General features: G+C 38.3%; 1 protein-coding gene across 1 annotated transcript; it reads right to left on the bottom strand.

Annotated features, from left to right (window-relative positions):
- Positions 1-762: 762 nt before the first annotated feature.
- On the bottom strand, positions 763-11,863 carry LOC308093923 (solute carrier family 22 member 13-like). The gene is made up of 13 exons (XM_080440325.1): positions 11,741-11,863; positions 9,649-9,699; positions 9,413-9,456; positions 8,501-8,906; positions 8,283-8,386; positions 7,509-7,663; positions 6,145-6,313; positions 5,923-6,043; positions 5,449-5,543; positions 4,872-5,086; positions 4,165-4,273; positions 2,795-3,001; positions 763-1,684 (listed from the first exon to the last, which is right to left on the bottom strand). Exons 2-13 carry the CDS (start codon positions 9,697-9,699, stop codon positions 1,609-1,611), a joined length of 1,752 nt encoding a protein of 583 aa, XP_080296451.1. The 5' UTR covers positions 11,741-11,863; the 3' UTR covers positions 763-1,608.
- Between the last annotated feature and the right edge of the window lie 2,147 nt (positions 11,864-14,010).

Below are 14,010 nucleotides of genomic sequence, written 5' to 3'. Positions count from 1 at the left end.
AGAATTGAGCTTATCTCTATATAATAATTGTCTTGAGTTGACATAACAATGCTATGCAATATAAACCATCCCTAACTCCTGACTGTACCTAGGTACTGTACCTACAATAGCATCTATGTGAGTGATTGCAAAGAAAATAAAATAATGTTTCCCCAGGGCATCAGACCATGTCCATAGCTGACTCTGACAAATTGTCAGACAAGGCAAATAAAAAAGAAAAGAACAAATGACATGAGTAATGTCATTGCGAATGGGATACCAAGTTGTAATTTAATGCATGAACCCTTTCCTACGCTCTATCATTTGTAAATATGTGAACTACAGGCCTAGAGGTAGCTCTGTGTAGGGTTGTGCATTCAGTCTCATGCCATAGTTCTTCTTTAGCTTTCGACGATACAAGGTCACTCTGGCCAGCACTCTCACACACAGTGGTAAACATATACATACCCAGTATTTGGGTTAAATTTGGTTGTGGATATGTCCAGGGGTGCAGGTTCACTGGTCCTCATAAAATCAGAGACACTGCTCTTTAATTAGCTTTAATTATGCAGCCAAAATGACATTTATGTACATGTTCTACCGTAACTCAAATCACAATATGTAATATTTTTATCCACCCAAAAATAGAAAATAATGAATGTTGATGAAATAAGATCTGAAAACTGTTTTTCAGATCTATTTTCTGTTTGTGTTTACTAAAGAACTAGAGAGATGGGGAGATGCGTTACTGAACAAACACATTTTCAACATTTTCTATAACATTTCCCAGGTCTGGGATAAAGAACAGGAGAACTGTTGCACCTTACTTTGTCCTTTTGATGAAGTTTAACTGCAGGTGCGGTGGTCTCGAAAAGGTCTGGGATAGACATCAAGCAATACAGCATCATGGCTAAAATTGTTTCGGACATAGAGCTAAAACAAGGACCCACAGTTTCTTAATAATGTCTTAAGCTGGGAATTATTACATTATTAAATATTACATTGTTGTTGCACTTGTAAACATAGACATTGTTTAATGGTGACTGTAACACTTTGTTAGAACGTTTGAAATTTTTTTTAAGGCCAAGCTGTTTTTTTTGTGTTCTTTTTAGAAAGCCTACCATGAAAGAGGCTTTAGATGTATAGAGCATACATATAAAAACAAACACTATCATAAGTGTTCTAACTACATCTTTGTTTGTTCGTTTGTTTACACAAACAAATCATCTTTGCTAATAATATGTGTTGGTATGTCGTGTTAATTTGTATTTTCAGACATTGAATTGCTTTGGGAAAAAAAAAAAAAAAACATAAATAAACCCTCCAACAGTTTCAAACTATTTGACGGCCCTCTTGTGGTAACCTAGGGGTCCTGGTCCCCCTGTTGAGGACCCATGAGATAGAGCAATATGCAAGTAAGAAAAATATGACAACAAAATGTGCGTCAGATTTCAAAACATGTAGGAGCCAAAGGAGTTAGCTCATTTGGTTCCGTGACAATACGAGTAATAATTGCTGACACCATCCACTTCAGTGATGCTCCATTCAAATCATTCTGTATGACTAAATAGCAACATATGATTATTTTAAATTTGTCTGACCATTAAACGACTACATTTAGGAATTACTTCAAAGTTTGCTTGCTCTTATAATATTGTGATCAGACATGCGTAAGTCACTTCCTCTCTTCATTGGAGTCATAGTTCTGTAAGGAAAAATAAAACAGAACATTGGTGCATTAGTTTACAAGGATAACACCCTCAATGGACTACATGAACCCTAGCGTCCCTATTCTGGTCATAATAGACAAACATTCTGTGAAAATAGCAGATCTACAAGTTCGGCTATTTTGGGAGAAGATATTTTGTGTGGAGGGAAAAAGGGGGGGGGGGACCAAGAACAGAAAGAAAGAAAAAAATTTGGGGGGCAAATTAATCGCACAGAAAAAACAATACAGTGTAAAGACCTTTAGTGTTGTCTCAGACTCAAGAACAAGCCTGCACTTAAAAAAAAAAAAACTTCCATTGCTGAGCTATAGTTTGTTGATTTATAAAAGAAAAGGCAATATTGGCACTGGGAAGAAAGATTTACAGTACAAATGATATATTTCAAGATGATGTGTCCAAAATATTGGACAGTAAAAGTGTAAAGTAAAATGTGATAAAAAAAAGACTTATTTTAAACTAGTAAAGAAATGGTCGAAAGCAAGCATTTACAGATATATGGCTCATGAACCCTGTGGCGTTTTCAAGCTAGTTGCTGGACACCCAGCCTATAAACTGATTTGAGTAGGTTATTCATAAACCATAATTCAAAGTTCAAAAGAAGTTTTGCTTGGCTCAGCAAGGATTACTAAAACAAGAGCATATAGAGTTCAACTTGGATTAGATGTCTTAGGCTGCCCCCTACAGTAGAAACACTTGCATTTCATAAATTCTATTCTGGGACAAACATTTGGTGAATACGGTATAGCGAATAGCAACAAGCTTGTAGATCTGCTATTTTCAGCAAAGAGATTTGGTGTAGATGGAAATACTACCGTACCTACAGTAGTATAGAGCCCTGGAGGACCCCAGTCAAGTAAGTTTATGTTACTATTTACTATTTAAACACTTATTAGGTTTGAGTGTTTAAGAGTTAAGTGTTCTTCAGTGCAGCAGATCTGCATTTTATATTGACAAGACCCTAATAGGACCTCTCTATATTTACTACTCTATGCTCTCTGGACAATTACAAAACTAAAGATATTGACTGAGCGCTACCAAAGCAGTGTTTCTGTGTCATTTTGTGTTTATGTGTTCATTGATGTTCTTACCCCCTGCCCTCTGCCTCCTCTGTTGAATCGGGCAGCTCTGTTCTCCTAGTCTCAGGAAGTATGTAGACGAGTGCCCCGCTCGTCAGTGAAAGGCTACTAAAGACGATGGTAGGTATGGACCAGTGGAACATCGCCAACAGGTTGAGCAATGGAGACAGCAGACCACCTATTCTAGTTCCTATAGCTCCCAGTCCTGTGGCAGTTTGTCTGAAACACAGAGCAGGAAATATATTATAGAACTCACAGTGTGTTTTTGTATTTAACCTCAATATAGTTGCATACAAGGATTGGGCCTCAAAAGTATAGCATTAAAGCATTAAGAAAAGGAGGTACTTTAAGATAATGTTCTGTAAGAAACTTACAGTAGGGCATTAAAGTTATTAATTTTGAAGGGGAAAAAAAGGTGAACTGACATACTGCAATTCTATTCATGAAGCATAGCGTTAGTTCATGCAGGACACGGAAGTCTTGCACGCCTCAGCTGTAATCAGCTGTCAGTCAGCTGATGTGAACATCAGCTTTCTATTCCCTATTCACAGCGCTGCTGGTCATTGAGTCACACATTCATACTCCAATCACAGCTCACGAATTAGCAAAGAGGTTCCTTTAAATACGGCTTCGTATTCACTAGGTCTCTGCTGGTCTTGCTGCCTGACCATTTCTGCTAGCTGCCTCTACCACCCCCTCAAATACTTGTGATTAGGGATGTCCGATATTATCGGCCTCCCGATATTATCGGCCGATATTAGCATAAAAATCTATATCGGAAAATATCGGTATCGTTTTTTGGAAATAAAAAGATTTTTTAATTATTTTTAAATAAGTTACAGGAGTTCTTACTGTATGGTGTGTGTGATATGAAATGTGAGCTTACCATAATCACAGTAATCCCCGCATATATCGGTATCGGTTGATATCGGTATCGGAAATTAGGAGTTGGACAATATCGGTATATCGGTTATCGGTAAAAAAGTCAATATCGGACATCCCTACTTGTGATTGTCATTTATATCTGCTAATTCAAACTAATATGTCAATGTATGCTTATTGTTTGATATTGTATCCCTATGGAGGTTTTGCTTAGCATTCCCTGATTTTGCTTAGCAAGCTGCTTGGACAAAATTCAGGGAATATCTCCAAGAGCGGAGCCTTTAACGCCAAGCTTAACTGTATTCCATTTGTTGCAATAAATGGTTAAATCTACTTTGACTGAAATATTTTTATCAAAAGGGGGGAATTATTTGTCTGTGAGGGGAAACTATAATTGTGCAGCTAGGCATGAATAAATGCAAATTAACATTGGAAAGTTTGCAGAAGAGGATTATAAGAAGATGTAATAAAAATGCATGTGATGAAGTATGAGGACCAACCGAACAGATGTTGGAAACAGCTCCTGAACATAGACGTTACATATGGACCCTGCCCAGTTCATCAGAAACCTTCCTATGACAGCTAATGTCGTAACAGCAACAGCATTATCTGAAAGAGAATTTAAATAATGCATAACGACTTTAAAATTCACAGTTGAGATATTAACTGGTTTAATTCATGTCATAGAATAAAACGTGAAACTGTCTTTTGAAAATCTATGGTTAGCCACATGAACCCTAGCGTTCCTATTCTGGGCACGTCATAATAGACATTCTGCGTAAATGGCAGATCTACAAGCTTAGCTAATTTGGGGGAAGAGATTTGCTGAAAAAAGGAGGGGGCCAAGTACAGACCCCTGGGGGACCCTGGTCAACAACGTATATAGTGTTATAATGTTTAAATGGTTGAAAAGCATTGGAAATTGTGAACTCACTTCCAAGTTTCAGGACTACAAACAAACTAGTCGGTTGTTACATTAGGTAACAAAAATTACATATTTCAAGAGATTTTCTTTGAAGTATAGTTCTCCCAGGGGGCCTTGAGGGGGTTCCACTTGGTCCACAGCAAAGTTTGTTAATCATCAAAATCAGTTTAACCACTTTAACCGTAAATACATTCATGCTATTTGAAAATAGTATATCTATAAGCTCTTTTGGCAGTCCTTGACATGAAAAAGTTTGGGAACCATTGATTTAAAGTGTTTTACCTTGAGGAACAGCTAGAAGGAGGAGGCAAGAGAGTCCACCAATTAGAAGTGTTCCCATTAAGGAGAGTTTCCTCCCTAAAACTTCTAGTAGCCATATGCAAAGTATATGAGCGGGCACCTCAGAGAGTCCAAACACAAGCTGTGTTAGGAAGATGTCCAAACCAAGGTTTGCCATATTGAATGAAAGACAGTAGTAGGCTAGGTTCAATGAAAACCTTTTCAACAGGGGAAATATAGGCATATTATTTATTTATGCAGAGGTAAATATATCAGACAAAAATATATTTATATACAATCTCTGCAATTTAATCTCTTGAACCCCAGACTCCCTATTCATGGGGGAACATTTGTTGAAAATAAAATAAAACACATATTTTTTGTTTGTTTAACATTTTTAACATAGCAGATCTACAAGCTCACAACATGTAATTGTTTGCACATTGGCTATTTTTGTAGCCCTGTTCACTAAATGTAGTGAACAGGGCTTAAATGATTCATATTATATGGTAATAATTAATAAGTGTTCCCATTATTCACGTAGGGCACTGGAGATAGAGCACTTGGGAATTTGTCTTACCATGCAAATGATATGGTAATGAAATTCTTCCTGAGTATAGGAGATCTGATAAGAACTCTGATCCCTCCTTTCTCCACAGGTTTATCCTCAGCAATCTGAAATACAGGTCATAACTTCAATACATAGAGAAGAATTACCAAAGCAAAACATTCCAAGTTTTAAGATTTTTATCTTTGAGTGCACTGGTGTGAATTTCACATCAATATATGTACAAGTTACAATAGGTTACCGCTATAACCTTGTTGTTTATAACAGCAAATAGTGTTAAACTGAAGGAAAATAATATATATACATGTATATATATTATTTTCCTTCTGTTTAACATTAGTTTAATGTTAGTTATATACATATTCATATATAAATATATATGTATTACACCTTATCCCCTTAACATATTTTTTTAACAAAGTCAGCTTGAATGCAAAAACAAGGTGACAAGTTATTTTATTAATAGGAACTTCCATTTTCCAGTACCTTTTCCAGTAGAGATTCTGGAACTGTACGTTTGTTGATTGCTGCTGCCCTGAGAATCAACTGTTTGACCTCCTCTGTCCTTCCTCTGTCCAGCAGCCATCTGGCTGACTCTGGAATGAACCTGGCAGAAACAATCACAATATAACTCAGCAAATAATTCATAATTCCCCAACCAGTACAACATTAAAGGTAATTTAAAACTGATATATGATAAATGCAAACCATATGTAAATAAGAACCACAGCAAGCGGTGCTGCAATGGCCCACTGGGCTAATCTCCAGTCACGGATGAAGTAGATAATGCCGGCAAGGATACACTGTCCGAACGCACCAAATAGCTGACTCACACATGATCCAAATGATCTCTTTGTCACCCCCATCCACTCAGTGGCTACATCGGGGAACATTCACAAGAGACAGGTACAGCGAGTCCACACATAATAACTTCAACAGATTTCAACAGAAATCAAGATGTGCACCATTTCAAAATATGGTATAGTAGTCTTGGGAAATTATAGCTTACATGAAATCAACATTTATAATGGAATAAACACCAAAATTGCAATATTTATAACGTATATTTAATTTAAAAAATGGATGTTAGGTATTGTAAAATTGCCTCACTTTACTTGCTAATTCTATTCAAGAGGAGAAAAGCATGAAGAAGAAAGAAGTAAACTGTAAACATGTGTCCACCCCATGCCACCCCACCAATGATGTAGAGTTGGTGTTGTTTAACCAAATGGTCTACTTAAAAATAAAACAAAAATAATAACATCTACTATAGGCCTAGACAATTACCAAATACTATAATTTGTGCCAATATGACAGAATCACAGCCATGCTGATATACAGTACAACAGCGCTCCCAATTATGTTTATGTTTGTGAACAACTCAGCACTTTCTTTTCCCCTCTCTTTTCATGAAAAATGTGTTAGTTATTACAAATCAGTGTGTAAATGTTGTTTGTGTGTGACAACTGCAGATTGTTGCTGTACCGTGTGTTTTTTTATCACCATGGTAACTGGGCATTCACAGACAACCACCTGCACACAGTCTTCTCATCATTCATGTAAGATGATTAATACAAAATAAAAAAATGATTCATTCAAGTTTTAGACCCCGTTGATTAGCTCAGTGGTTGAATGGGCCCTAAGGCTGAAAGTGAACCTTCCACATTTTCTTGTGGACTCCCAAGACTGGAATAATAAGACCCCAGCATTTCCTGGCAAATCCTGGCTACAGGCCAAACCATTAATACCTAAAATATCCTGAAATTAGCTCTAATATCTGAATAAATACATATTCAAATGTGTTATTGTTGATCTCTCTCTCTCACTCGTGTGTGTGTGTGTGTGTGTGTGTGTGTGTGTGTGTGTGTGTGTGTGTGTGTGTGTGTGTGTGTGTGTGTGTGCGTGTGCGTGTGTGCGTGTGCGTGTGCGTGCGTGTGTGTGTGTGTCTCTCTCTCTCTCTCTCTCTTGCTCTTGTTCTCTGTCTCCCCCCCATGTTTCTTTTGTGAAACACTTTATAACCTTTCGAACAATTACAGTGTTGCGTCATGTTGTTATGTGCAAACATACTGTACCTAGTACGATGCAGTTGACTCGAAATCCTCCATATCCAACTCCAACCATAAACTGAGATAACAAATATAGGTAGAAGTGTGGACACATCCCTGTTGTTACTGTAAACAGGAACATGAGCACCACTGGAAATTGAGTTGCTCGCCTACGGCCACATCTGTAACCGATAGAGCTATTGTTAGATTATTTTCTGACATGTCATCATTGAGGGGAATCATAGTTAGAACAAGGGTACACAAATATATCCAAATATATATGTTGGGCAATAGCTTATCTAAACGACATTTAATTTCCCAGTACTGTAGCTTGTGGGTAGCTTCACTTCTTTTAGAATGATGTACTGTAGGTTTCATAATTTTTTCACCATGTAGCTGGATATCTTGAGAGGAGCTGCATCGCAACATTTTCAGTGGCACATCAACATAAAACAGCAAAACAGATGAGTGCTGACTGAGTGCAGTTTGTCCATGTAGAGTATATCATATCAAAGAGAGAATTTTCCATCTCCATTAATTTGTCGCTTGAACACATATCATATATCATAATATGATTTATTCAATCACTCCATGTCATATTACCAACCACATTAGGTACAAAGTAGATTCAATGTAACCAGAAACCTTTACTAATCTAGCTACTTATTATGAAAGAGAGTGTTCACTTACTTTTTATGAAGCGTAACTATAGCTTAGCTACAGTACCTAAATCTTTTAAATTGCTTGCCCAACATTGATTATGTCTATTTGAAATATTGTGTATAGAAATAGGCCACTTACGATTCTGCAAAGGGTCCAAACAGGAGAGATCCAACAAGAATGCCAGCCATGAACACAGTTTGTGCAATTTGCACCAAGTTAGCTTTGCCACAAACTAGATCAAACTGTAAAACAAAGGAAACCGGTGCCAAAGCAGCTGGTTAACGAAAAGTGATCCATGGAAAATATATTTTCATGAGGATTATTCAATCCTTGAAAATACACAGACTTCAACCTACATCAGTGACTATGGTGGCTTCATACATAGACTTGTCGTACACCCATCCATTCTGGCACTCTGTGGTCTGATTCAGTCCATACTCCCTGATGGTGTCAATGTCCCAGTCCACAGGGACAAACATCTCACACCTGCTGAAGGTCCCATCCTTCTCCTGTGGAAGGGTTAAGTTAGCTTGTTCTTCGGGGGTTAAGTTGGGATCAGCGTTGAGTATCCAGTCTGTGTTACAGCGTCGGACTGGATCTGACTGGACAAAAAGCACACTTGCAAGGTGAAAGGTCAGGATGAGATTGGGAAAGCAAAGACCGAAAAGAAGAAGTTTCTGGAATAGTCCAAAGTCACCAATGGTCCTAAGGATCTCTCCAAAATCAGCCATGTTGTGGGTGTTGTTTTTTTCATTTGAGAAGCTGAGGAGAAAAGAAAGTGAGCCAAAGGAACACCTTTAAATAATGTCTGTCAATGTTTAGTCTCGCGTGGCCAGACTGTTACCTCCCACAATATTCAAATGCTTCCGGTCATACATTCGGAGATTGTGGAATAGTTGTCTGGCAACGCGAGACTAGTCAATGTTTAATCCATGCTTCAGCAACGACTGACCATTACATCATACCACAGATTAGTTTTTGAACATGCTCAAAATGCCATTTTACTTGGATGCTTAAAAATCCAAGTAAAATAGGAAACTAAAGCATAGATAGAATATATGTATATATACAATATACACACACACACACACACACACACACACACACACACACACACACACACACACACACACACACACACACACACACACACACACACACACACACACACACACACACACACACACACACACACACACACACACACACACACGCACACGCACATTATACACACATTATAATAGCCTATATGTAAATTGTTTTCTTACTGTGGTGGAGGGATAGCTGTAGGTGGGTCCAGCGGGATCCTTCCCTGTGAAGAATTGTTTTATGGAACAGTTCTTAAATATACAGCTTGTGTGACTTTTAAATAATGATTTCACATTGATGTCCAATCGGGTTAGAATTAAACTACTGTTAGGAAACAGGAAGACACAGACTGAAATTTCAAGTATTGGTAGACTTCAAAACAAACTAGAAAAGCAAGTAAGTTACTTTAACTTACTTGACTCTCCTCCTCGTCTGCTATCGTTCTCTTCTTAGAGAAACATCTCATCTGTGAAACATTAAGCAAGAAGCTATTACTGTGACCTTTTTGTGCCTGTCTCTACCCCTGTTTTAGGAGCACAGGGAGTCTAACTATAGCAAGATTCTGACGTGTCCTATGTCTGCCTCTGCCTTGTCACGCACTTCAGGGTAGCCCTGTGATTTCCTTGTTGTTCCTTGTTTCTTGTTTATTCTGCCTCAGGTAGGCTATATTAAGGACCTCAATCAGTCAATCAATCAATCAATCAATGAGCAAATAGTAAACAATAACAAAGAAATAATAAAGAATAGCAGCAATAGTAAGAAAGACAATAACGGTAGCATTTTTTCTTTTTCCTAGTCTGATCGTTCATAAACCTGAACGATTGTCAGGGCAGGGAAGAACGGAATAAATGTAAGAGTGAAAGTAAGTTATCAAATATCAGAACAAAAATCTAATACAGAATGTGTGTATCAGAGTTCAACAGTCTTTTGTGCAAATAAAAGACATAAATAATTGCAGATATATGAATAAATATGCATAAAATAAAAATATTTCTGAACAGGAATGTATCTACAATCATAAAGTGAGTGAGTACCAAACTGGCATGGCCATCTAGTGGCCAAACTAAAAAGTGTAACAGGTAGTTAGTTATACAAAGATGTATGGGTGGAAATGTAGACATTTGCGAAATGGCTCAACACCCTTATTTTGAACTCTATGCTCAACACATTCAATAGTCTGGCTGTTGAAATTGTCCCTTAGTCTGTTTGTTTGGCATTTCATACTGTGCTATTTTGTTCACAGCCATGGCTACACACCGCTTGGCGTATACATGCGGGCCTATGTCCTGGAGAGAGGAGAGCTCTGCTCTGACATGTGCTGGGCCGTCCGCTCCACCCTCTGCGGTGATTGAGGGTGGTGCGGTTCCCAAACCAGGCACAGATGCAGGTAATCAAGATTCCCTCGATGGTCCTGTAAGCGTCCTGAGGCCGGGGGCTCGTTCGTGAAACTTTGCATGCACATTCCCACTAGGCCGAGGAAGAAATGCCACCCTTTTCACATTGCCCTATTATAGCGCCACCAGGAGGCCACAATAACCTACCAAACCTAGCGGAGACCTGTGCTCCGAGGAGCACTTTGTCTATTTTTAATATATGCAACTTCCAAGTGTGATTTTAGATACATGTTGCGCACCCCAAGGAGGACAATGAGGTCAACTTAATTCATGGCTCTACCCAGTGGCATCCAAAAAAGTGCCTGGTCGAACATCTGTTGTACTGTAGCCGGCGGTTAAAGGCGGCTTCTGCATCAAGGTGTCGCCGTAGGGAGAACATTAACATGGCAGGCCATCTTTATCTTCGTTGGCCACCTCAGTCCATTTCTGGTGTATTATTAACAAGCACTGTGGTCTGAGTGAAGGCACAATAGAGACTGTCAAGTGCTAGTGTTTATAGATCCAATTCTCCCTGGATGTACTTCTCTGGCTGAACAAAGACAGACCATAAAAGTAAAGGTCATGTTACATAATATGAATGACCCAACATGGGCCTACAGTGAGAAATACACAATAAAAAGTAAAGATACAAAGTTACATAACAGCGATGCCCAATGTCTTCATCCATTCCTAGAATACAGTAAAGCCGATTATGTAATTCTGACCTTGATGCAGACTTTGACCATTGACATTTTTGACCCAAAGTTAATCTTATTGTGGCAGCCTGCTGATCATTCCCACCATGTTTCATGAACATCTGCCCACCTGTTCTCGATTTTGACCTTGAAATAGACTGCAACCTTGACTTTTGACCTTTTCAAAACAAAAGTTAACAATCTCTTTGGAGCAGTCTAGTGATGATTCTCTCCAAGTTTCTTGAAACCCCATCCATCTACTATTGAGTTATTTTGTTCACAGAGGCACAAGAACGATTACAATACCTGCCAAGCATGAACGTGGGCAGGGTAAATATAAAGAAACCACAAAGACATATGTACGTGAAATAACCTAAAGCAGCCACAAATGTCAATCAGCATAACTAGATATCAGTAAAGATGTCAGAGATAAGCTTACCTTGAATTTAATCAGCAGCAGGTTTGGAGGTCCTAAGGGGACAAAAGGTTGGTATTTATTGGTTATATTTTACCATTATTGTACATCACAATTACAACGCATTGCTTTTTTGCAGGCTCATGGGGAATAGTCTTCCATAACAACAGACTTTGTCTTGCCAAGAATGAAACCCTTATTACAGGACACATCTCTGATTTCAGAGCCTTTGGCAGCGGACATTAAGTGTGCAGCTCCCCTCTGATGTCTGGGCCTGGAATAATGGAAGCTCTGTAGGCCGTTGTGTAAGAGACAGTAGACCTTTTGCAGGTATGACATTTTACAGAAAAAGAAAGCATATCAAATCTCTCTCTGCTTTCATATCCAGACAAGAACATACATGTCTTCCAAAATTTCTGGTTCTCTCAGGAAATTAAAACTCCAAATGGTATGTGCATACAGTATATACAGTATCTGTCATTATTAATAATTATATTTAGTTGTTTTATAAACATAAACCCCTCATTACAAATACAAATGCAAGTTTGATCACCCTCTATTCTAAGGCAGTGGTCATTAGTTTACTATATCTTTGCAGTTACTTTTTTATGTCTATCCATTATATACAGTATATTACATCATAGCTTTTATTGTATGATTTGTGGGCAGAAATTATTTTTATTGTACTTTAGGAATGAGATTTATTTTTTATGTTGGGGTGTGGAACCGAGTCAGACTAAATGTAATGCCTCAACTCCTACAATTCCAAGTGCTTGTCAGGGTGCTGGGTCCCCAGTTCAAATATGATTATTTTGGGGGGTCGCAGCCTGAAAAGGTTGAGAACCACCGACTTAGGAGATGAGATGCACTACAAGTGCATTACAACTTTCTTGTAGTTCTGTCACATGAGATTCTGTATCAGGTATGTGTTCTTAGGTAAACTGTAGCCTACTGAAAGTACTATGTCTCAGACAACGCATGTTTTCTTGAACTGAGACACATCATTTAACTTGTTCCTTCCATCAAGTGTGGTCATGACCTCAAACTAAGGCAAGAGTTACGAAAGATTACGAAAGGCTTCTGTTACACAGCAAAACAAGCATAACAATAATGCCTCCTGAAACTGAAAAGACCAGGCAAGTTAACGGAGAGGGTTATTACATTTCTCCAAGATTGCAATAAAACTATTACATACTGTTACATGTGATCTTTTAAAATCTCTGGTCTAGTTTTTTTAATTACTCATAATATTGTAGATTTATATAATAAATATTTCGAGCGTTTTATATGTCTGTATTTAACCGTGTTCTAATTTTGCTGTGGCAACATAGAGATCCTTGGTGAGATGATATATTTACATTTTTGAAGAGAAACAGAATGTTTACCTGTGTAAAACCTCTGTAGTGGGTTGACTTGTCTCGTCTAAATTTCCAGAGCACGTGAGAACAGTTCCAAATGCCTTTTCATCTAAAACCAAGGCTATTTCCAAGATTACAGACGAGGTCGACTGGAGCCAGGGCAGGTTCAATTCGGTGAATTTATTAAATCCATTCAAAGGATACAAAGCTTACGTGTAGTCGAGGCAGGCAAGGGTCGAAACCAAGAAAACAGTCCAAGCAGGCAAATCAATCCAAAGGGGGTGTAGGTATAAATCCAGAATCCAGATACAAGCAAAAGGTCAAGGCACACATAGGTCAGGCTGACAGAACAGGTCTCTGAGACAGGACTCAGGTACAGTATTACTGTAGATACAATGGAACTGGAGTTCAGAACCTGAAACGGGGCTCAGGCAACAGAATACAGAGAACATGGACAGGGGCTATAATCTAGTGCAGGAATCACAAGGTAAACTGCTTAGAATCTGGCAGTGTATCAACCACATACTGTACAGTACAATCTTATGTGTCCTGTTTTCCAGAGAATCACCTGGTAGTAGAATCCATATACTGTACTTGGCCGGTTCCCTTCCAGAGAATAATGTACGGTACTTAATGTGGTCCAGGAAAAAACACTTGTTCACCCAACAACCAGACTTAATAGATCAATTAAATAAAAGCATCGGTAGGTAATCATTTAGACTAGAGTTTGGTAGAGCTTATACTATTGTGGTTGGACACATCTGGGGTACTGTTCTTCACGGAGGTCATGTTTCTGTGGAGAAAGGGGAGAAAAACATACATTAGACAATGGAAATGTTCTGGGCTGCAACTAGTGATTATTTTCTTAGCGATTATTCTATTTATTACTTTACATGGCTGACACGGCACCCCATGCCATACGGAGTTCCCATATAC

This window comes from Gymnoscopelus braueri (assembly GCF_963280865.1).
Source record: "Gymnoscopelus braueri genome assembly, chromosome: 10".
NCBI classification, from domain to species: domain Eukaryota; kingdom Metazoa; phylum Chordata; class Actinopteri; order Myctophiformes; family Myctophidae; genus Gymnoscopelus; species Gymnoscopelus braueri.
Note: the sequence above shows the minus strand (reverse complement) of the source record. Positions and strands in the feature narration are given on the sequence as shown.

What these genes read in the sequence shown, in the direction of transcription:
- LOC308093923 (XM_080440325.1), bottom strand. Translation starts at nt 9,699, where the DNA reads ATGAGATGTTTCTCTAAGAAGAGAACGATAGCAGACGAGGAGGAGAGT. An exon ending in GTGGTTCTTATTTACATATG is followed by an intron (nt 6,044 to 6,144) that starts GTTTGCATTTAT and finishes TGTTTCTGCCAG; the next exon opens with GTTCATTCCAGAGTCAGCCA. An exon ending in CAGAATCTCTACTGGAAAAG is followed by an intron (nt 5,544 to 5,922) that starts GTACTGGAAAAT and finishes CCTGTATTTCAG; the next exon opens with ATTGCTGAGGATAAACCTGT.